Here is a 24,553-nt window from a genome sequence, read left to right on the forward strand (position 1 = left end):
GCTCTATGCTGTGCCTGTTCCTGCCACCTCCCTTCCCCCTGGTTGCTGTGGGGTGGGGGAGGTAGGCATTTTGATTAGTCAACAGAAAGACTTCCTACCTCCCAGTTTGGCCTGTTATGAGTAAAGGACAGATGATTAAGCACCCACGTCATTGAGGCTGAGATTTCATAGTGGGTGACACAATGACATAGTTTACTCTGCTTGTGTCAAAAATAGACCAGCTGAACCGTCGTCTTTCTGAATGTGTTCATCTAAATGTGTTTTGGAGATTAACAGAGGATGAAATTAGAAATAGCTAGAATTAATCATTTTAGTTATGTATTTTTCAAAGTCACTTCTAATTTACATTAGACTAAAATTAAAGATACATAGCAAAATATTTAGATGTATACATATGCCTACAAGCATTTATATACTTTTGAAGATCTCTGTTAATCCTGAATGAAAGTAAATTCTACACTGTTGTTCAGGACCCAGGTCCATTTTTTGCCTAAGCATTCTTTGGAATCTTGAAAGTGCATGCCTAAAGTATTTAGCACAACAAAGGGTAAAGTATCACTTTATATTTTTAGACTTACCTTTCTGACTTTTGTGGGCTTGGGTCAGATTTCCATGGTTCTGTTTACTGCATTTAGGTGTTATTTTTGTGCTAAAGACAGCAATAGTCCCTTTAGGATTTTAATTGAAGAACAGATTTCAGCTGACACCAGTTTCCAGATGAAAGAATCAAAGAACTAAACTTCTGAAAATGGGACCATTTTGATTAGTGGTGAATTTGGAAGAGTCTGATGTAGAAAAAAAAAAAAAAAACATGAATTCAGTTCTGTGTTGACAATCTACTGTTTCTCTGCCATGTACTCTACCTTCTTTCCAGTGTAATGAAGTAAATCTTAGACTTTCATATTCTAAAAAATTTTATCTTTAAGCATCATTGTTTCATTAGGAATTCTAAGGACTTTTTGCTTAGAATTTCTAAATACTTCTAAGATTCCAAAGGGTTAAGAAGAGTGGCAATATGTATTTTCCATTTTCTGGCTGAAAACAAATCTCTTTCCCTAAAGTTATTTTTGTTCTGCACATTCAACTTTCTGCTAGTTAACTCCACATGGATACCATGAATGACATTTTCTTGTGAGTTGGACACCTCAGACCTAGAACAGACTAGAACTGTCTACCTAGGACTTTGGTTTCCATCGTCTTGAAGGATGTCAGCAGGAACAGTTCATTCCCTACTATGTAGTTTGCAAGATCCTGCAGAATGGAGCAAGAAGGTTTTAAGACCGTAACATTCAGCAGAGCTTGCACTGCCCATGCCTTCTGTTGGTGCCCAGCCCATCCTTCTTGGTTGACAGCATGTGTTTCCTGCAGCATATTCTGTACCTGAGCCCAGCAGGATAAAGCTCCTTTCCATGCCATGTGGAATCACCACCACCATCCTTATGCCTCTGGGAATTTTACAGAACTTGTACAATTGATCTGAAGGAACAGATCTCCAATGTTTCTCTCCATGGAAGGCAGCTCAGAACTCACTGTTGGGTTCACAAAGCCGAGAAGAACAAGAGCCTGCTGTAGAGATGGGCTGTATTTGATGTTCACTGACTTCTTAACAGGAAGGATAGAAGTCAGTCCTGGGTTTTCTAAGTGATACCTTTACCCCACCCCTGCAACAGTGCTGCCCATCAGCATCTTTACAAAGAGATGGATCATTCTTCCACCATTGGTGTTCAGTGGAGAACAGATGAATGTCATGCTGCAGTCAGCTCCTAGGGACTGGTCTAATGGCTTGGCTCTTTTCAGAGTCTTGGATTACAGTCATGCCTTGGCCACTTCCAGTGGGTCTGGCAAGACCACTTAAGCAAAAAGATCAGTAGGTATGAAGTGTGACGAGCTTGTCCGTTGGCACCAACAGACAGATGTAAAATCCCTGCAGAATGAACAAGCCACATCTGGGACAAGGACAGTCATTAAAAAGCATGTGTGCCTTCATGTGGTCTTTTCTCATGAAACACTACAGTAGAGATTATAAGTCTGTGACCACCTAATCATCTGTTGAATTGGAAGCAGCATCTTAGAGAACAGTGAGCTGTTTGACTTTGTGACCGAGACCCGTGTGACTGTTTCTTTTTAAAAGTGCCTCAAACAGACCATTTCTAACTAAGCACCAACTTCATGCAGCTCCACACAGCACAACTCTTACAGTGGGACCCACTGGGTTTGTTGTATACATGACTGGAAAAATAAGTCAAGTGATTTGCAGCTCGCCATCAAAACGTGGCACCCCTTCAATGAGAACATGAAAACTAGCTTTGCAAGACCATGTTTTCCAAGGTAGAGAAAATTACATGGCTTCCCAAAGATAGCAAGTGTTACATGGGGAGGAAACTACCAATTCTTTGAAGATATCATGACTGTGTTCAGCCCAAATCCTGCCATTTTTTCTGGAATCATCTTAAAGCAGTGAACCTGAGGCCCAGGACTTTCACAGAGTGATCTGTAACAGAAATCTTGGCATAGGACCCTAATAAAAGGCCTACATTGATAGAAGGCAAATTATTTTTAAGATCCCATATGCATTTTCTGAAGGGCAGAAGTATATTACAGGTGGTTTATATTCTGAAGGGAACACAAAAAGGGAAACTCTGGTGGGAAGTGTGTTCATTTAAATCATAAACATACTTTCTATATTTCACAAACGTGATACTTTCATCATTTTCAATATTTTTCCACTCATTTAGTCCTCAGAACTATTCCCAGGGATGATCATTTTTGCTTTACTTGCTTTACTAAGGAAGAAACTGAGGGTCACCTAGCAAGTTAGCAGCCAAACCAAGATTAGAACTCTAGCTTTTTGTATTGCTGGTTCAGCACATCTCACTGCCCCAGTTGAAGGCTGGATTAGTTATAACTCAATCCCGTGGAAGGACGTGGTTAATATCAAATAGGTGGTGGATCATTGAAAACGTTAAATGTTGATTCTTTAATTAGCACCTCCTCAATCATTTTGGAAACCCCAAAGCACTTAGTGAGCTCAACAGGTATATGGTGCTCAGGTCAGGAAAAACAGATCTAGTAATTAATTGTCACCATCAAAACACTGGGCTTTCTTAGGTCAACATGAAGACTGGCTCCCATTTCTACTACCACCTGCACTGTAATAATTTCATAGATAGCAATGCTGAGAACGCTTTGGGTAAATGGAAAAACAGATAGAAAGGAACTTGATTTAGTCCTACCCAGAATCAGAATCATACCCTAAAGAGCTCATTTATGTTAACTGGGAAAAAAAAAAGGTATCAAGCTAGAACAAGAAAAGAAGCCTCTTTCCGCTCGTTCAGTTCTAAGTACGTGGCCTCCCCAGGAGCCGCACGCCCACTGAGATTCAGGACGGAGTTCAGTAGGCAGCAGCCTGGCTTCACTTGGAGCCTTTGCTATGTAGCAGGGAGTCTGGGTTACTTTGGACCTGGTTCGTGCACCCCTCTGTGTCTTCCTTCTGTTTCTGAGTGTTTCTGCACAGATGAGGAAGAGGATTAAGCAGCTCTCTACACACCAAGGAGCTCAAACCTCATTCTCCTTTTAACAGTGGTTCTTCTGACCTAATAATATAGGTAGTTGGCCCATGATCACTGCACATTTAAGACTCTGTTAGTTTTATACACAAACCTGAGAGATCTACTCCTTTATGTTTTAAGATTGGGGTTTGGAGCGGGGCAGACCTGAGTTCTAAACCCAGAGGGTCTGCCCCTTCCAAGCCATACATGACCTCACTAAGCTCTAGTTTCCTCAACTGTAAAATGTGGCTAAATATCTCCCTTTTACAATTCTTAAGAACATTAAGGGTAGAGTATGTGAAACCCACAGCACTGTATCTAACTCATTGTAGGTGCTCAATTGAAAACTGATTTCCTTCCCTTTTGCTCAGTATACAATAGAAGGAATGGAACTCCTTGGCACATTGGAAACCCCCTAGATTTGTCTTTTACTTTTCATTTGATAAGTCACATTTCTAAGTGGTAGGCTTCATAATGCCTGCTAATAAGACAGGCTTTTTAATTGGAAGTTTGTTTTGATTACCAATTTAATATTTGTATTAAGAGTGTCAGAAGAGTATAACATTTAAAACCACAAGGCTGCCTGGGCTTAAATTCCAGGCTCCCCACTTACTAACTAGGGCATGATCTTGTGATGTTGTACATGCTGCTCATCCTGTCTCCCTCCGTTTCCTCATTTCTAATACGAAAATAATAACTACCTCATTCGGGTTGTGAGTATGAAATAACACATAAACAGCGTTGAGAATAGAGCCTGGCTGCCCAGGAAACACTCAGGAAGGGGTGGGAGGCAATACAAATTAAAACTGGAGTGATGTTATGATTTCAAGAAGCCATTAAATTATAGATTTCATCAGAACTTTAGATCCAACAGCCTAAAATTTGGCAGTGAAAAATGATGACAACATAAAGTATCACAGGATGTTCGCCTTAATATAATGTTACAGAGTACAAAATCTACATGGAAAAATTGTTTTAGTCCCGTTTCCACAGCCACTTAAAAGTTAAAATCTTACCTAGAAGCCCCATTGAATCAGTTTCATAGGAAGTTTTATCTTTGCAGGACCAGTCGAAGGAGATTAAACTTTGTATGTTCACTTGAGAGAATAGGCAATGAGGAGCTCTTGCAGGGAATGCACTTTCCTTTACTAAATAAGCAAAGTCTTTTATGTTCTAAATGCTTAGAAAGAAGGAGCTGCAGGGAAAGAAAAAGGGTTCGAAATCCTGAAATAGACACCGTTGTAGAATATGTGGGACATTTTTATTCATAACATTTCCCCAGCACTTGCCCTCTTCTCTCCCGATGTCAGTTACAGAGATGTAAAGAATATTGGAATGTACACATTCCCCATGGGTGCACTTGAACTCAGAGTCTGACCCTTTGTACTTCCCCCTTTTACAATTAAAATAGCTCAGCAACTTAGCGTTATATTTAACGACCATCAAAGGCCTCTTGTAGAACATGGCAGTGAGGAGGGAACGTTAGGTTAGCCGCTCGATATGCCAAGTTCCCTATCTGCCTACAGTGTGGAAGGAAGAACATCTGGAGCCTTTACCGCCCTTTATTTTTTAATTATGGAGCTTTATACTCACTCTTCTTGGGTTTTTAGCTGACCTCTACTCTTTCTTCTGTGGCAAGTTAACATCTTATTCTTAGAGCTGACTGATAAAGCAAGAAGCCCTCATTAAACAGTGAGATCTTTGTTTCCTACTGAGGGTGTACCCCCGCATCACCCTTGGGTGGCAAACAGCAGAGGCCTTGCTGGTATTGCTGATGCCAGCATCTGCTGGTATTGACTTGTTTTTCAAGGTTGCTGGAGAGAATAGCAACAAGAATGGTTTACTACAAAGAAATAGACTTGCCTTTCATTTTGATACAAAGTATGAAATATGGTACTCTTTGTTAAGGAGGCAGGGTTTGTTCAAGGACATTAACTGATGCTTCTCCTTAAGAAAATAAATTGTATTAATATAGAGAGACAAAAGAATGTTTCTACCAGATACAAAGCCTTATCTCTCATTTCACATCAACATACTTGTCAGGAGTCTAAAAGAAGCTGGCATAGTTTGGCAAACTATGACCCACTTGCTGGCAATTTCTGTCAATAAAGTTTTATTGGAACACAGCCACACCCATGTGTTAACATATTGCTGATGCCTGCTGTCCTACTAGAGTTGAATAGTTGCAGCAGAGACTGTGTGACCCAGAAGCCTACAATATTAATGATGTTACCCTTTACAGAAATTTGACTTCCCCTGGCCTCAGACAATTCATCTTCAGTGATGCCTCTGAAAAGCTATTAAAAGCAGGGATAATTTACTGGTTCACCCTTAGCACTCACTGAAAAGTGTCGCTGGCTCTGTCACTAGCTCTGTCTTGGTATGCATCCCAGGGCTGTGCCTCGTCTGATGTGGCATATTTTCCCTTTTCCAGGTGAAATGTGAGGCCAGGTCAGCCTTGACCAAGCCGAAGAATAACCATAATAACTGTAAAAAAGTCTCCAATGAAGAAAAACCAAAGGTTGCCATTGGCGAAGAGTGCAGGGCAGATGAACAAGCCTTCTTGGTGGCACTTTATAAATACATGAAAGAAAGGAAAACGCCGATAGAACGAATACCCTATTTAGGTTTTAAACAGAGTGAGTATACTTGTTTTCGTTTCTGAATTATCAGAGCTGCTCAGATTCTTTGAATTGGAAAAAATAATTTTGACTCAGGATTATGTTGAAATCCTAATCTGGGGATAGTGCTCTCTGTTTATACTAAATCCATAAATGTTCCAAGCCAAGAATTTTTTCCCTGCCTTTTTCCGCTACATTGTTCCCTTCTGGGACAGTTGCAGTGAGATATTTATAGGCTTGAATCCACTGATTATGACTGGAAATAGACATGTTGAAAGTTTCTCATTTTCTGTTTTGTCAATCTTGAGTGTCTGTGACGCCTTTCTTGTGAGATAATAATATGACGTAGCTTTATCAGGCACAGATGTTGCCTGTGAAAAAAAACAGCTTTTAAAAGGAGGACATTTAAAGATGGACAAAAGAACCACGAAGAGAAAACACATTTCCTAAGCCCCAAATGTGTTAAAAGATTAAAAAATCCAACTTCAGAGAAAACAATAAATAGACAGATTGGAACAGGGGGCCTAATTTTGGATTACCTTGACATGTACATTTAAATGTAAATGTCATAGTGTATTTGTAAGGAGAATGGGAAACTCATAGCCAAACAGAATTCCAAATCAAAAGAGAAGAAATTCAGATCCTGCCTTGATTTTGCAACTGAATATATATTTTGCCTCTGTCTGGATTTAGTGGTGCACAAAGCGATGAGCCTCTGGCTTGAAATAGTATTTTCTCCAAACGTATCTTCCTAGATTAAAAACATGTGTCATTTTGATGAAGAATGTCAAACCTGTGTGTTTTACATAACAATTTACATACCTAATAGCAATTGGCACTGATTGCAAGAGAACACTCGCAGCCATTATAAACTTATATAACTACGAATGATTACAATGTTTGTCTGAAAACTGGTTGCTTGAAATAGAAGTAAAATTAATGTACTATGAACAGCTTTGTTGCATTATGCATTGGTTCAGATTAAATCAAGGCCGAGGCAGGGCTCTTGATAGCTCTGAAGTAGTGTAAGGTTCAATGAGGCTTTGCGAACATGTTGTGTCAAAGAGCCTTTAAAAAAAAAAATCATTTTATTCTTCATTTCCCTTACCAAGGAATCACTTGAAGTTCAATTTTCCCCTCATGTAAAAGAATCAAATCCATAGCAGTCCCATTCCATGGTATTTGGTATAAATGAATAGGGTTGCTGGCGATTTGGTATAGTTGTTTAAGAGCATAAACATATACAAACTCTGCAAAGAGAAATCTGTTTGAAAAAAATATATTTGCAACATCACACAGGCCAGTTAGTGGACTAAGTGGGTTCATGACTCAATTCCTCTCTGAATGAATGTCTTCCTTCCCTTTTACCTGTTGTATCACTGTGGCCTCCATGTGAAATACTTGTTTTGCTATTCACTGCCAGCCACCACATGTTGGTGAAATACTGTATGATCCTTTAATACAGTGCTGCCATCAGACATTCTATTAAGAAGGTAATCATATATTCAAGTGGCTGTTATTTATTGATTATGGAGAGTTCTTATCTGAGAGAAGCTCTATATATTACTGTTGAATCAGTGACTTCTTTCTAAGGGTTGAGCAAGACCAACCCCAGTTTTGAAAGCCCACACTTTTTCCCAAAGACACCTAATTTAGATTCTCTTGCTCTGCTGATGACAGTAGGACTAAAACTCTTGCCTTTATCCTAAAAGTAGAACCATTTTTGTAGCTTTATGACTGTTTCTTAAGAAATGTTTTAAGTGGTAATAATAGATTCTGTTGTTGAATGCCCTTTGGGCAAATTGTTTCCTAAGAACTTAGCTCTCTGGGGTACATTAGTATTTCTTTTTTTTTTCTCTTTCTCATTGAAAAAAAAAATGTTTTAATTGACATTTCTTGGAAATATGTTAATGCAATGCTTATCTAAATACTTATTGTCCCTCTAACAGTTAACCTTTGGACTATGTTTCAAGCTGCTCAAAAACTGGGAGGATATGAAACAGTAAGTGTTTAAGCAACTTAAATGAAATAATTTTGCAATCTAACTTTTCCGCTCTCTTTGACCAAAATGGAGAACATGCAAGGGCAAACCATCACTGACTGCCTTTTCAAATGGCTCTACACTTCTGGGGGTTTATTGGGCCACTTTGGAAACAGTCCCAATTAGTTCCAGGTTTGGCAAAATTGTAAACTTGTCGTAAAAACTACAAGTGGAAAACATATGTAACTCTCCCCTGTCAGGGAAATTAGTTGGGTCTGTAATTTTTTCCCATGTTGAGAAAGGGCTATTATTGTACAACAAGCCAAGATTGCATAAAAGAAATTTCCCTTGGCAACATACCTGACATCTGTTCATGTCTAATATGGGAAATGTATTAAAGGCTTTCAAAAGTAATCAGTATTGGCCATTAAGGAATAGAATGCAGCAGGATCTCCTCTCATTCTAGGGCAAAGAAGCTTTATTAGACAAGGGTCAGTGCTGCATAAACAGGAAGTTATCAAACTTATTCAGAACAGGCTGTGACACTCTTTATCAGCTAATTCTAACTGACAGCAATGGGTTATTTTTAGCCTACAGGAAAATTTGATGGCCGAGGATTTTTACAGCATATATTTTGAACCAATGAAACGTTAGAGCAACAAACTGAGATTAAAATCTTTAAATAAGAAAGAGCTGCATAAATATAGCCCACAGAGATGACATCTGTAATAAAATCAATTGACATAGGAAGATGTCGTCATTGGGAATATTCTCTCCTCCACACAATGATCAGATTAAGTTGTGTAGTTTCTTCTTGCAATTGAATAAGAAATTATTTTTTCATTGCCTAAGAAGTAATCTGGGATATCTCTGTACCATAGTAAAATGACAGTAAGACACACAAAGTCAAGAAAATGAAATTCATTTTAGCCCAAACGCAATAACCAGTGCTTCTTGCCAGATAAAGCACATTGTTCCACAGACTGATATAATGGTTTGATGTGTGGGTCTTGGGATGGCGAAAGAGGAGACAAGCATTATGTGGTTCAGATAATCTGGTATTTACTTGTTGAGCTATCTGCTATGAATTCTGACTAAAAATTCTTTGATATGAGTAATATGTGCTTGTAATATGTTTCATATATGGGGTATGTACACATGTTTATAAAGAAATATACATGGACTACATATAAAATGTGCCTTTCATATACATAATTTTACTTGAAATATTTATCAAGTGCCCTACGTAAAAATTATAATTTTTCACTTAGTTGAGTCTGTTGATAGGATCATGATATGAACTCCTTGCCACCGTAGCTCATAGTTTTTGGCAAAATCTTGAGCTAATTATAGCCCTCATTCATGTAAAAAAAATGGTAACATATTCAGGGTTAGTCTCATAAATGTAGAAGTCAACCCCACAGGCTAGACTTTCAAGTCTAGCTTTTAATGTTTAGAATAGGAATACACATTTTTATATGAACTGTGACTACAGATAGCTATATGATATTGAACAATATTATGAAATGTCTTTTCACACTCAGGAACTTTTTGTTATTCACTGATAGGGAGAGTGCCAACAATTTCACAGAATCAGTTTTTCCTGCTTTTGTGTCTTCTGTATCTTCACAAATATTTTTTTTCCATGCAACAGCAAATTGATGTAGAATGTACAGAAGAAACTTCTGATAAATTTCATTGTTCTTTGAACAAATAGCATTTATCCTTTTGTTGGATGAATGAATGACCACACAATCAGCAACACACCTGACCACGTATTTACTGAGTACCTTATGTGTACAAGGCATTGTTTTAGACTCTGTTAGATGCAAGGTTTCAGTCAGGCCAGTAATTTCAGCCCTTAAGTTGCTTACCATCCAAGAGAGGCAATAAAGATCAAACAAGGTGGAAAAAGGTCAGTGCCCTACACAGGTAAAGTACTTACTCATGTAGAGATGAGAGAAGGAAGGCTTGATGGCTCTGAGGCCATTTGGGAAGAATTCTGGGGAATGGATAGAATTTAGACATGAATGATGGATTATGCCTTCCAGAAAGAGAGAATGAATCAAATAAGGGAAAATATGTGGAGGCAGAATAAAGTTGGGCATGGTGGAGAGTTTGAAAAACATAAACTAGAGTGACGAGGTGGCTGGGACAAGTGGCCCTGAAGGGAAGTTTCTAGAGAGAAGGATGGAGAGAAGATGGAACCAAGTAAGGAAAGTCTTCCGATGCTAGGTCCCTGATGTTAGGCCTTCAGATGCTAGGCCCTTTCATGCTGGGCCCCGGATGCTATGCCCTTCCATGCCATGCCCCAAAGTTATTCGTTAGGCTGCAGAAACTACGGAAAGTTGCCAGCTCCCCATCTCTGGTGATAAAGAGTCACTCCTCTTTCTGGTACTGTGTGGGTGCCTTCTCAGTGGGAAATTTATGCCCTCCTTTTAGGCAGATAGGCAGATAAAGGGAAGGCAGAGAACTCTTCCTGAATCTGTTGTTCTCTGTTGCCCTCATCTCAAAATAATCTTTATGCCAATGTGGCATAATTTAGGGGTGACATATTCTGATCCCCTTCACTGGAGCTGGGGAATATGGAAGATCAAATTGGCATCTGCTCTCCATCTGGTCATGAACAGAATTTTAAAAGACATTTCTGCTTCATCCCTTCCTTCTTTCCTTCCTTCCTTCTTCCTTTTTCTTTCTTTCTTTTTAAATGTTTCATGCTGTAGATTGGCCCCGCAGATACTTAAGTTTGCCACCACCGTTCTACATTTAAGCTTCGGAACCTCTTATAAGTACAGAATACATTTTTCTCTTAGCATATTTTGACTAATAAAACTGTGAGATGTTCAATGGGCATTGAATTTTGAAGTCAGTCCAGGAGATGTACAAATAATATCCAAAGTCTGAAGGCTTAAGTTGTCATCACAGAGTTACTAGAGGACACTTATCTTTGACATGATCTGGTATCAGAAACGAGTGTAGACCTGTAGTCATTGAGAACTCAAAAGAGATCTTAGAGTCTTCTAGCTCAGTAGCTCCTAAAAGCTACTCAAGAACAGGGCTCATGTTTATAATGGGGAACTTTAAGTGGTTGTTTAGACCCCCACCCCAAGATATAAACTCTGAGTTGGGGCATGGGCCCAAGACGTAGAGAATCCTTTTCTTTTAAGCTGCCCAGGTGATGTTAATTCAAATCCAGTGATAACAGTGATTCGTAACACTTAGCCGAGTATTTCCCATGGCTCTTAGCTTCAGCATGTGACCCCTATCTAAGTCAAGTATCAAAGACTTTTCTTCGTGCCGTTACTACAGAAGCAGGCTAGAATACTCATATTTCCTCGGCTCAAGAGCAGCAAAGAGTTCCTGACAAGTATTTTGGCATTTGGTAAAATGGTAGTCTAAGTTGGAACTCAGTAAACTATTTTTATTTTTAATGAGGGGAAGTGTAGAACTGTAGTACTCTCAAATTAATTTTTCTCGAATTGGCCTTTGTACCAAAAAAAAAAATGCCTGCTGTGCCCCAGTTCATAGCCTCATTTTACAAGTGAGAAAACTGAGGCACTGGGAGATGAAATGAGTTGCATGGGTTCATCATGGCTTTCTTCAAATTCTGACTTGCTGAAGATTTGGTACACAGTTGTCTCACGACTCTGTAGCGTTACTGGAAGAGATTTATAAATGATTGTTCTTTGTGCTTTCCATTCCTAGCAATCTCTAATCTAAAATGCTTCCTGCATATTTGGGGCAATGTTTTGGGGAAAGAATCCGATCACCTGCCTTTTGTAGCATCTTTTAGTCTATTTTGTAGCATCTTTTAGTCTGTTTTTTGTCTAACATTTGTAGCATCTTTTAGTCTGTTCTTTGTATCTAAAATGAGCTTTACCAGATGTACTAATTACTAGCTGAGATTTTTATCTGATTCTGGAGAACAAAATGTGTGAATTCAGGAGATGAGTCAAGAAGTATGGATAATGTAAATATTCAATACTAGTAAAACACTGCAAGTAGAAAAGCTGTAGATGTATTGCTTCTGCAGTTAACTCGTGATTGGATAAAGGCATCTCTCTGGAATCCCTTCTGGTTATGAAAAGAGGTCATCTTAATTGGCTTGTTTTTGTTTGTGGTTATAAACTATTCCAAACCTTCTGGTTTGAATTGCGGATTATGGATTATTTCATTTCAGTCCTCTACAACCATCAAATTGAATTTTTAAAAAAAAAAAAAAAAGAGGAGCAGAAGTTTCATTGTAAGCCTTTATAGCATTTGACTAATGGCTGTATGCAATTCTCTCCATCTCTTCTGCCTTTGCTGGAAATGTATAGAGTGTCTCTTCATCCTTTGGTTGAGAGAACATAAATATATTGAATGGATTTGATTTCCTACAAAACAATATTCTGGCATTTTGATTAATTGACAACAAGGAACCTTCCTTTGCAATGTATCTAGCTTTTCCTTCCAAACGTTAGAATATGGATCACCTACAATTGAAGAGGCAGAGCTGGATAAATCTTTGCTGATGAACTAAAGAGGCCTTCACTTCAGTGTCTGGTGAAGCAATTAATGCTGGAAGAGTAGCTTGGGGTATTACCAGGATGCAGCATATGGCGGTGGTTTGCTAAAGTGATTTCCATTTGGCTAACCACTTGATGGCAAGCCAGAGGCAATATCTGGAGAGAAGGTAGAGCTGAGAAACGGGTCTTGAGTATATCTTACCCTGGAGGCACAGTGATACACAGTGGTACCTTCTAAGAATGTCAGTTAGCAACCCTTTCTCTTCCCACCAGTGGGACAGGGCCATTATTTTTCATCTGGAAGAAGAAGCCTCTTTCCTTGCTGAAAGGATTAGGCTTTGACATCAAATTCTGGCTTTGACATCATTTTTAAGACATCTGAATCTAACCCTAGTTTTCTGGACAGGCAAAGCCTCTTGCTTAAATTCAAAATTCTCCAGGCCAAAGATGATGTCATGTACTTTTGAAAGACTCCAGTTCCTGGAGTACTACCAGGAAAAGAAAGTCATCTTCCTTGAATTCAGTCCACCCTCAAGGTGTCCTGAGAAAGAAGCTGTTTCTCAGAACAGCCCGGGCAACATTGCTTTCAGGCAAACTCTTCTCTTGACTTAGTATTTCCTACACATTCTTAAGCCATTGCAAGAGTTGAAGTCTGAAAAGATTTCTGATACCTATTTCCTCACCAGACTGCAAAAATACCAGTATTATTGCATTCCTGCAGCCTCAAAGATAGAGAAATCAAGGCTCCAAGAGCATGTCTTGAGTTAAAATAGTGATTTTCTACTTTTTTTAAGTGACAGGATATTTTCATCCAATAAAACTGTGGAAGGGACAGATTCTTTTTCCACTCACCAGATCAGTCTTCTTGGCCAGGTGGGCAGTGTGGAAAGTTACTTTCAGGCTACCTTTAAAATGCTACCTGGGTTCTAAAGACAGGTTTTTTGTTTGTTTTTGTTTTGTTTTGTTTGAGGCAGAGTCCTTCTCTGTGTTGCTCAGGCTGGAGTGCAATGGCATGATCTTGGCTCACTGCAACCTCCGCCTCCCGTGTTCCAGTGATTCTCCTGCCTTAGCCTCCTGAGTAGCTGGGCTTACAGGCACCCAGAGACAACGTTTCACCATGTTGGCCAGGCTGATCTCGAACTCCTGACCTCTGATTACCCACCCATCTCAGCCTCCCAAAGTGCTGGAATTACAGGCATGAGTCACCGCACGCCACCTCTAAAGAGAGTTTGAAAACCTCTATATTTATAAGCAATGAAAATGTTATGAACATAGTAGGGTGCAGTGCTTTTCACAGAATCTCTTGGGTCTTACCTACACTAGGGAGAAATAACTTTCAAATGTCTTTGAAGCGAGATTAAATCTCACATGTACCTAGATTGGTTTGTTTTACTTGGATGTAGTCTGCTCAGTTTTTCATCTTGTGTTATGGTTAATTGTATGAAGTTATGCTTCCCACTAAACTATGAACCCTTGAAAGTAGTGACATCTCTTTCTTTTCGTGACACCATCTCACACTCTACCCTCCATCCCTTCCTTTTACCTTCATACCTCTGCACAGGCATAGTGCCTGAAAATGGTAAGCAGTGGTGGATGGTGATGTTATGAATCTGTCATCTAATTGAGGACCTTGAAGAGGAGGCACAGTCCAAAAGAAATAACTGTGTGGATGAATTTGGCTATTTTCTTTAGAAAACAAAGAGCCAGGGTGGGCGGGGTGGCTCACGCCTGTAATCCCAACACTTTGGGAGGCTGAGATGGGCAGATCATGAGGTCAGGAGATCGAGCCCATCCTGGCTAACGTGGTGAAGCCCCGTCTCTACTAAAAATACAAAAAAATTAGCCGGGCGTGGTGGCGGGCGCCTGTAGTCCCAGCTACTTGGGAGGCTGAGGCGGGAGAATGGTGTGAACCTGGGAGGCAGAGCTTCTAGTGAGCCAAGATCGTATCACTGCACTGCAGCCTGGGCGACAGAGTGGGACTCTGTCTCAAAAAAACAAAACAAGCCAAAAAAATTTAAAAAAAAAAAAAAAACTAAGGAGCCAGAAGTTCTCTGTTCCCCTAAAAACCAAATATAATAGAAGGTCAGGTTGAAACACGAATTATAACCAGGAGGCCTGAGGCTTAGTGAGAGAGTTGATCAAACTAGCCCCTTGATTAGATCAAATTTTCCAGCTGAATGGGGTTCGGTATTAGACACTAGGAGGCAGATGTTGGTTTTATTCCAGATGGAATTTTAAAGCTTACCCACATCCAGAGAGGACATTGGATAACAGAATAAAAACTTTAAGCAAATGCATAATTAGGCACCATTGAAGCATGTTTCTACAGAAGGCAGATTTACATGAAGCTGGGAGATGTTACCATGCCCTGTTCTCTCTCCTTATTGGGCTCTGAGACCCATCATGTGTTTGGACAATGGGGGAATTTAGACCTTTCTTCCTATAGAGTCCATGGCTAGTGTTTGATTTACATCTAGAGACCAACAAAACAGAGATGTGTGCCCAGGAGACCTGTGTACTTAACAGCATTTAACAGTTGCGAAGAGCACATTTTATGACTTTCCCGTGGAAAGAAAATATCTCAAAATGGCCCAGTTCATCCAGGCCATTCAGTGGAAGCTCAGTAAACAGAGGAACCACTTCCTCGAAGGCCCAGACTTGTCTTCACTCCAGATGACCCTCCCTGATATAAACTATTTAAACACCAGAACTTACTAAGTGCTAGGGGCTGACACAGACCCCTGGCCTACTGCAGACAGCTTATTAATGCCCAGCGGTGCTTGATGTTGGCTTCCTATGGCTACAGTTTCAAACCTAGTGTGAGACAGATTATTTTTCCCTCCTGTGATAATGCATTATTTATTCCTAAAGGGCCTTTTCTTTTCTCTGATAGACAAGTGTGTCGCAGGGCATTCCCTCGTTTAGATGGTAGGAAGGGGAGGGAGGCACGGTCAGTTTCACACCGTAAAATATCCCCGGCTCTCTTGCTCATCAGTTTTCACAATTTGTATTATTTCATTGATATATGTGTTCACTCAGTTGTGGGTATCCCCCACTAGAATACAGTGGTGTTGCATGCTGGCTCTACTTTTCATTGCTGCATCCCAGCTGTAACATTTGTTAGCACAATGCCTAATAAATGGGCGATGTCCAATAAATTTTTGGTGAATTAACGGATGAGTGAGTGGTTGGATTCTGATATAATTGAGACTGATTTGTGACTCAGTGGTGAAGTTAATATAGAACTTCTTTTTTTTTTTTTTTTTTTTGAGATGGAGTTTTGTTCTTGTCGCCCAGGCTGGAGTGCAATGGCGCGATCTTGGCTCACGGCAACCTCCACCTCCCAGGTTCAAGCGATTCTCCTGCCTCAGCCTCCCGAGTAGCTGGGATTACAGGCATTGACCACCACGCCCGGCTAATTTTGTATTTTTAGTAGAGATGGGGTTTCTCCATGTTGGTCAGGCTGGTCTTGAACTCCCGACCTCAGGGGATCCACCTGCCTCGGCCTCCCAAAGTGCTGGGATTACAGGCATGAGCCACCGCACCCGGCCAGAACTTCTGTTCTAACTAGAGATACAAGTGGTCAGGGTGAACTTTATGCTTTGAGAATAAAACCACAGAACACTTAATTCAACCCACCACCTTAGATTGATGCTGTCCTCTTGGCTAGATTTCCTCACTGGGAAAGACTGAAAGCTAAAGGTTGAGAACTCATAGCAGTAACTGTGATTCCCGTAGTTACCTGCCTCATTTGAAGGAAAAGGCTCCCAGTGTTCTGTGTTACCAACTTGCTACAAGCATGGGCTATTCTCAGGTCATTCTGATGTGGAAGCTGCTTTATACAGTGAAAAGAAGTCCACTCTTGAGACCAGAAGACAACCATGTGGGTCCTAGTTTTGGCACTCTGCTGCTGTGTGTCATTGGGCAAGTGTGCAGCCTCTCTGAATCTCCCTTCTTCTGTGAATGAGATTCCTATAACCTGCCTCACAGGCTATGGGAGGATTATATGATGTCGTGGATGTGAAAATCCTTTATAAAATAGACAGTGTACACAAGAGGCAAAAGGATGATCAGAGTGATGGTTTCTTAAGTGACTGCAGGGACACACACAGGCTGTTTTCTAACTCTGTTGTGTCCCCCAGGGCCCATAGGTCTCATCTGAGTGAGGGGAATCTGGCGGTGTGTTTCAAGGGGCCTCAGTATTCTAGGGTCTTTGAGGAATCGTGCAGGCACTTGGAGGTGTCCTGTTTCTTCTCCCTTGATATGTGGGCCTCAAATAGGTTAGCCCAAGATTGTATCATTTAAAGGTTGGAGGCAGATTGTAACTACGTATAAAATAATCACCAAAATACATATTTTGAGTGTTTTGAAAGGTGTTGAAACCATTTCTTATAATCTAAAACAAACTGTAAATAAAGAAGATTTTATTTTCAGTTGCACCTGCTGGTAGGTGGTTCTGTCTAGTGAGAACTGTTGAAACTGATTGGTTCAAGAATGCTTCATGGGAAATTGAATAATGCACACCTAACATTGTCTCGAGGTCCTACTTGGGCCTGTTGAGAAGGGTCTATGGAAATGAAGGGGTTCTTTTTATTTGAAATAGAAAAGGTACCATTTACCCCATAATATTTAACCACCCATCTCCTCCTCCTCACATTTACAATTACAGAGCCCCAGTTGCAAGTTGAGGTTTCTTAATTTTTTTTTTTCTTTGATTGCTGCCTTTAGCCCCTTGGTGAACTCTGCTGGCAGCCTCGTGGGTATTTTTCAAAAGAAGCCTCCTGCTTGATTGTATTAAATTCCGCTGGCACCTTTGCCACGCCCTGTCCCCTACACATTCAAACAACAGAGTTTTCCCATAACCCTGTTGAGAAATGTTCATGAGGACCTCAGAACTTGTTCTGTCTTCCAAATTTCAAGGAAATACTAGACTTACTTGGATGTAGTAAATGACATGGTTTCCCCAAATTAATCATTTGCCAGATCTTGCATCTGTTATTTTGTAAAATCTTTATTTATGTACAAAAATAAAATTAAAGGAAAAAATAAAACAAGACCATAGTGTGCAGCTCAGGATATTACAAGCTGTTTGTTTTTATTCCCTCAAGTCAATAATGTACATAGCTAGCATTTTAACTGTGGAATATGTTAGTTTTCATATGATTTGATCAATATCCCATTTTCTTGACCTAAAGGAATAAAAATAAACAGCTTGCAACATATACAGTTTCAGATTTTGGTTTTGTTTTGGTGGTTAGAGAAGCTGGCATAAAACTATAGCCTGAGATGACTATAAATTCCACAACCAATTTGATCATTTAATTTAATCTGTGTAGTAATTTTATTTATTTTTTAAATTGGCAACACATCACATGGATCAAAAATCAGAAGATACAAAAGCATGTTTGGTGAAAAGACTCTTTTTACCTCTATACCCGGTTCCCCATTTCCACATGCCTCAGGCAATCAATGTGAATATTGATTCATCTAAACTGTTAAACTAAGATGTAGTTAAGCTAAAACCTGATTTTATTTTGATGCTCTATCAAATGACATAAAGGAACAGGGTATAAGTATGAGACCCTGACAAATCCACATGGATATCCAGGGAGGTATCTTAAATGAAATGCACTTAGGATGACAAAACACACATCCAAAAGTAGAATTCCATTTTTATTGTAAAGAAAAGTGCTGAAAGCGAGATCTCACTATGAAACCATAAATCACCCCATATACTCTTTTGGACTTCTCTGTTTCTGGGTTTCCAGAACAGACTGTTCTCTTCTGACTGTTGCATATGTATTGAAGCCTGGCACTGTGAATCTCTTACGATGTAAGATTGAATTTCCCATTGCCATTTTTTCAGATAACAGCCCGCCGTCAATGGAAACATATTTATGATGAATTAGGCGGTAATCCTGGGAGCACCAGTGCTGCCACTTGTACCCGCAGACATTATGAAAGGTAAGAAATCATTTCATGGAATTGCTTAGTTAAAAGTGTGTTAATTGAAAGGAGCTTCTGGTCAAGGATAAGACTGAGGAAGTCTAAAAGACCTTTTGGGAAACTGAAAATTTCCCTCTGGCATTTTACTTTGCATACCGCCTTGTGATTTTTAGGGAACATGGCTTTCTCTGGTTACCGGGGCTAAAATTAGATGTTCTTTTAGTTTGGTTCTGTCATGTGACCACCTGCCTGACAATGCCTTTTTTTTCCCCCCACAAGCATAGATTACTCAGTATGTTCTCTTTAGGCTCACTTAACATGAGAACCTTTAGCTTCTGAAAAATCTGCAATGCTACTCTGAGGTTGACATTGAAAAGTAAGCACTTCTCCTAATATTAGCATTGAAAAGTAAGGATTTCTTATAGTAAGAGAAATGGCCCCAGATCAAATCTGTTGTTTTATTTCATCCTGGTGTTTTTCTTCTACGGAATCTTCTTACCAAGCTCTGTGTGGCTTGGTTTTCTAATAATTTCAGCCTATTTCAGAAAGATGATGATGATGCAAACAAGAAGTAATACAAAATTAGCCTACTATGTTGCATCCACAGAAGTAGATTTCCGCTTTGCATTAGGACTCCGTTATTCACACCGTTAAAGACCAGTTAGCAGATTAATGCATTATCCCTCTATGCTTCAAGCCCATACTTAATTTGTTTAGGTCATTACCAACTTCTTTATAACTGGCACTTCCCTTTGGGTCTTATACATACATCCTCAAGCAGTACCATTTAACTCATCAATTCTTAGTCTTTTTTTTTTTTCCAAATTCAATTGTACTTTTATCTGTATTGCATTTAACTCAGCTTTAGTATGGCCGTTCAACAAGAATGTTTTTGTAATAATAAATTGAATTGGGTTTAGTACACCATGAAAAATTGCCACAAAGTATTCCCAAAGGATTGCCTTACTTGGCAGGGTTGTAATGCAGAAGGATTTTTAAAAATTGATAATAGATGTTGAAATTATTACTCTTTATAGCATTGTTTTTCAATACAACACATCAATTTTTGAAATATGTTATTTCTGTCAGTGTTTAATACAAAAACTCACCCATTCCCACTGTATGTAAAAGGTACACCGGTGACTGATGTCCTAATACAAAGTAGCACTGATATCTCAGGTGAGTGTTCCAAAGATAATATCTGAGGAACCACAGGCTACTTGTTTTTGACTTATGAGTCAAGGAGTCAAGGCTTCATTCAGAACGTTTTTATTTTGAGACGCGGTCTTACTCTGCCGCCAGGCTGCAGTACAGTGGCATGATCTCGGCTCACTGCAACCTCTGCCTCCCAGGTTCAAGCGATTCTCCTGCCTCAGCCTCCGGAGTAACTGGGACTACAGGCACGTGCTACCACGCCCAGCTAATTTTTGTATTTTTAGTAGAGATGGGGTTTCACCATGTTGGTGAGGATGGTCTCAATCTATTGACCTCATGATCCTCCCACTTCGGCCCCCCAAAGTGCTGGGATTACAGGCATGAGCCACCTCGCCCTGGCCAGAACATTTTTATTAGAAACTCCGTCCCTGTCTTCAAATAGATTCTGTTCTGAGAATGGACATCCCTTTCCTTTATATGCAAATGCCCTCAACACCCGAACCATCAAACTTAAAGGAGCACATAGCAATTAAAGCTTGAAAAAGGATTGTATCTCAGCTGTTAGCTCATCTAAAGAATGAAAACATCCATCAAATTAATTACAAAGTATCGCATGGTAAAAAAAAAAAAAAAAAAGATAAGGTTTGGCATGGAGAGAAGGATTGAACCCATAGTTGTGTGTGTGTGTGTGTGTGTGTGTGTGTGTGTGTGTGTGTGTGTGTGTAGTTGAGCAGTTATGTGAATAAAAATAGGATTCTTTGTAAGATTGTGTACTTTTGATTATTTACTTCTTGCTGGAGTAGGAGATTCCTGAAAGCTTTCAATCACATTAGAAAATTTTAGTAGAGATACCACAAACTTTAGCAATTAAGAAACATGACTAAAGATATCTTAAACTTTTTGAAGAGTGCTGTCACTTTTCCAAATCCAGAATTTGTTTGGTCAGTGTATCAGTCAGGATGCAGTAAGGAAAATGGAAACCACACTGGATATTCAACAGAGACTTCACCATAGGCAGTTGCTTAAACAGGGGTTGGTGTGAGGCACTGAGTTAACACAGGGGCAATGACTGTAGGTTCTCTAGGGTGAGAGATTAGAGAGGAGAGGTTGGTTGTCACCACCCAGAAGTTTGGAGAATGTGCCTCAGAGCTGGGGTTCGGGTCCCTGGTAAGAAGGAGTCACCCAGCCAGCACTGGTGCTTCAGGAGCTCAGAGGAGGAGCACTGCAGAGCTGGGCTGAAACCTGAGGAGGTGGTGCTCCCTGGCTGCTGCCAGACCTCAGAGGACACGCGCTGAAACTGTTGGGGGACTGTTGAAACTAGAGGCCACAACCCACTGCTGCTGTTAAGGCATTGTTGAGTTGACACTGATATGAACAAGTGAAATAGAAAGGAGATTTCTTTTCTCTCCCTGCCTCCCAGCACCCGCTGTTTGCAGAACAGTAACAGGAAGATAGATGACAAAAGGGATGTATAATTTACAGAATTCCATTCCTAGCATCAGCAAGCAGAGTACAGAAGGGTGAATTTGGAGTTGAGAGACAACAGGCCATCCGCCAAGTGGGAACCCCATAAGCAGAGCCTGTTTTATATGTGGAGACACCAAAAATGGCAGTGTGGAGCCTCCAACCACGTTGTTGGAGCATAGCTGTCCCAGGGTGATTAGCAAGGTCCTTTACCTTTCCTTGGTATTTCCTTTTTGCCGTCCAGACTCCTCTCACGTCCTTGTGATCAGATGCAATCACTAACTACCAAAATTTGAAGATCATTGATTTTATTTACAATAGTGCCTCTCCCACTCTTGAATCAATCATTCTCCAAAAGGAATCACCCATAATCCTATGTGTTGTGATAGGGAGAAAAGGCTAGGATTACCATTCTAGATGTCTTCTTTTTAATTGGTTCTATCAAAGAAAGGCAGAGGACATGCACATATGTCCAAGAAGAGACTGAAGCTCTGGGCTAAAACTTCATGATTATGGTGGATTTCATTCATTCTTGCTAGTCACAGGTTGCATGAACAGATAAAACAGATGACTGGATTGGTGAAGGAACACTGTTTTCAAGAAGGGCCAGTGAGTTGAGAATGGTCAGGACTTTGTGGGCAAATATCTAGTCTGGAAATGCCCTTGGAATTTTGTAAAGCCTTCCAAACCAAATCAGGATGATGAGAGCTCTTCCTACTAGGCTGTGGGTTCTTCTGTTCTCTCATTCCTTTCACTCTGATAAAGAGAACTGCTCCTTTTCCTATTTCCCTGCCACCAGCTTTGCTTTCCTAGAAGATGAGGAAGTGAGTGATCTACTATGCATTATCCACTGATTTATTTTTCATGCACTGTGGTTCATGTTTCCAGTAAACGTTTTCATTTTACAACAAGAAAAATGTAGCCAGTTCCTCAGTAAAATGTTACTTGTATATTAGTTGAGCACTTTTGGTTTATTAATGAGTGCAATAATGAAAGTGTGGGTTGTTGAAAAGAATCAATGGGTGTTTTTATTTAAGGCAAAGCAGAAATGGTACAATGCTCGTGAATACATCATTGTCGCTGAAGGCCTGACTCGTACAAACTTGCCTCTGATTGGTTTAAATCAAATAGGTCCAAGCACTTCATAAAAATGTCTTTGTCAGCCTGGTTTTGCTTCCAAACCTATTCATCTCTGTCAGTTTTTAATATTAGTACCAGGCTCCTGGCCATAGTCCATTAGTACTGTACTTAATTGCTCGTGTTATAGATGATTACCAATATAAAAAGCATTAATGTTTTCCCATCGCAAGGCTGTTGCTATGTAGATGTCTCCAACTAAGCAAAGCTTATGAAATATGGTTATTCTGGACATTTCTTGCTCAGGATTTATAGATAAAGTTACTGTAGCTTTTGATGCAAAGAAAAATACCCACCTCATTCTTTCTAAGTGGAACATTTTCTTTCTTGTCTAACTAAAAGTAACCAGTTCACTTTATTTTTATCAGTAAAGGAACAAAAAGGAAAATGGCTACTTTTATGGAATTTTCTTAGCTTGATTTTCTGGAATAGTAAGTCACTTTAAAGGCTTTGTTTTCACATGCAGATTTCCCTTTTTAAAAAATGTTTTTAAAGTACATGCAGGGGGAACAAAATTTTTACTCAGAATGCTAGATTACTGGTTTTAATTTTCCTGAATACATTACGTGGTCTGTTTCTGTGGAGCACATGAAGTTGTTATTAGGGATTTTAAAAAGGAGCATTAAAGCAAAAGTACTTTGTGATGTGCATTTTTGAGTATTTAGAAAATCAAAATCATAAACAAATGTATTCGTTTGTGAGGGAAATTAGCAATTACTCTTCATCTTCTTGCATACGTAATGCCTAATGTCAAATCCAACCTTTTGCTTTTGCCATAAGCATTCCTTGGACAAGATTGTCACCCTGCATGGCTGAGGCAGCTTTCTTTGCAGGGACTTAAGGTGAGCTGTACCCAAGCCAGATGTACTTGGGCAGATACTGAGTGATAGCTGGAGCCTCTGCCTTTTTTCTCTGAAGGTATACGGCAGAGTGTGGGAGGCTTCATGTTTTGAATAAGAAAAGCATGTACTTTAAGTTAAGGACCAAAAATATATCAGGTTCTAAGGAACCCACCTAATCATACCATGGCTAAAAGTCGGGGAAGGAAAGGTGAGTTACAGTTCTGTGCACATCAAGGATATGATTCCATGTATTCTTGCTCATTTGGACACCCTTGGAGTTAATAAATACACAATTCAGAAAGTCACAGGCAACATCTCAGAATTGTATATTTAAGAGGACCCCTAGCAACTGCCTAGACCAGTGCTACTCAAATGAGATTTTCTAACTTGTCCATGAACTGTTTGCTACTAGTCCATAACAAGCTAAGCACAGCAATTGCAAATAAGCATTGATAGACTTACACTGAAATATGCCAGAATAACATTATGTCCGTTGAAGCTAATAAAAAATTGAGGCTTGTGTTTTGTATGCCTCCTTTTGAATTTCATTTTCTAGTGATTCATTTTTATGGTTGTTTACAAAAGCATCAGTCAGCATCAGATGGGAAATTCAGAAAACTAGTCCTTCACCCAGGTCAGTGGAGAAGCTCTGCTCCTACGTCTTGGCCACAAACTCAGATGCTTATGGAGGCAGGTAGCATAGATGAGTGTAGGGGCCATGGCTGCAAAGTGTGAAACTGGCATGTACAGCCCGGGCCAGAAAGCCCAAAGGGGCCAGCCCACACTGTTGCTGTAGGTAGATGCCATCTGTGTCCTTCCTGACCTTCCATGTTTTCAAGATATTTTAAAATGTGAAATAACCTAGCTTATAAGCATTGGCGCCTATATTTTAAAAAATATTTTATATAAGCTAGATCAAACATGTCCAGGGGCAAAATACGGATGCCAAGTTCCACGAAGACTGAACTGTGCTTGACGCTAGGCTATCCAGCCTCTGATTCAGCGCCCTGCAGTGGGAGGGCCTGAAGGAAGCGTCAGGGTTCAAGGCGCTCTTACTCTGCTCTACGCACTCTTCCGTGTGCTGAGCAAAACGCCCTCTGTGGCTTCCCATTGACCCTGCCTTGCCTTCGGAGGCTCCCACATGTCTTCTCCTTTTGCTCTGATCAGCTTCCAGGAACTTGTCAAAGCTCCTCTTTCACTTCAGGTCTTCCTGTTCCATTCAACCAAGCCTCAGAGTGCCAGTAATGGACCTTCACCAGCTCGGCTTGCTCTCATGCAGGCACCTCCAGTTTGTGTCACTCAGAATACCCAAAGCTACTCCAGATGTGGCATGTAGTACTTCTCAGGATGT

The 24,553-nt window shown here is 40.0% G+C and overlaps 1 protein-coding gene across 6 annotated transcripts in view; it reads left to right on the top strand.

Annotated features, from left to right (window-relative positions):
* Positions 1-24,553, top strand: part of LOC105466168 (AT-rich interaction domain 5B) — a 192,639-nt gene that overhangs the window by 146,540 nt on the left and 21,546 nt on the right. For 5 of the 6 annotated variants that reach the window (XM_011715151.2, XM_071069609.1, XM_011715153.3 and 2 more), the window contains 3 exons: positions 5,983-6,187; positions 8,119-8,171; positions 18,525-18,622. In XM_011715151.2, the coding sequence (XP_011713453.2) occupies positions 5,983-6,187; positions 8,119-8,171; positions 18,525-18,622 (356 nt within the window). The remainder of the gene's footprint in view (positions 1-5,982; positions 6,188-8,118; positions 8,172-18,524; positions 18,623-24,553) is intronic. The other variant, XM_011715152.2, reaches the window with a different exon arrangement.

The sequence above is a fragment of the Macaca nemestrina genome, chromosome 9 (assembly GCF_043159975.1).
Source record: "Macaca nemestrina isolate mMacNem1 chromosome 9, mMacNem.hap1, whole genome shotgun sequence".
In the NCBI taxonomy this organism is placed as follows: Eukaryota; Metazoa; Chordata; class Mammalia; order Primates; family Cercopithecidae; genus Macaca; species Macaca nemestrina.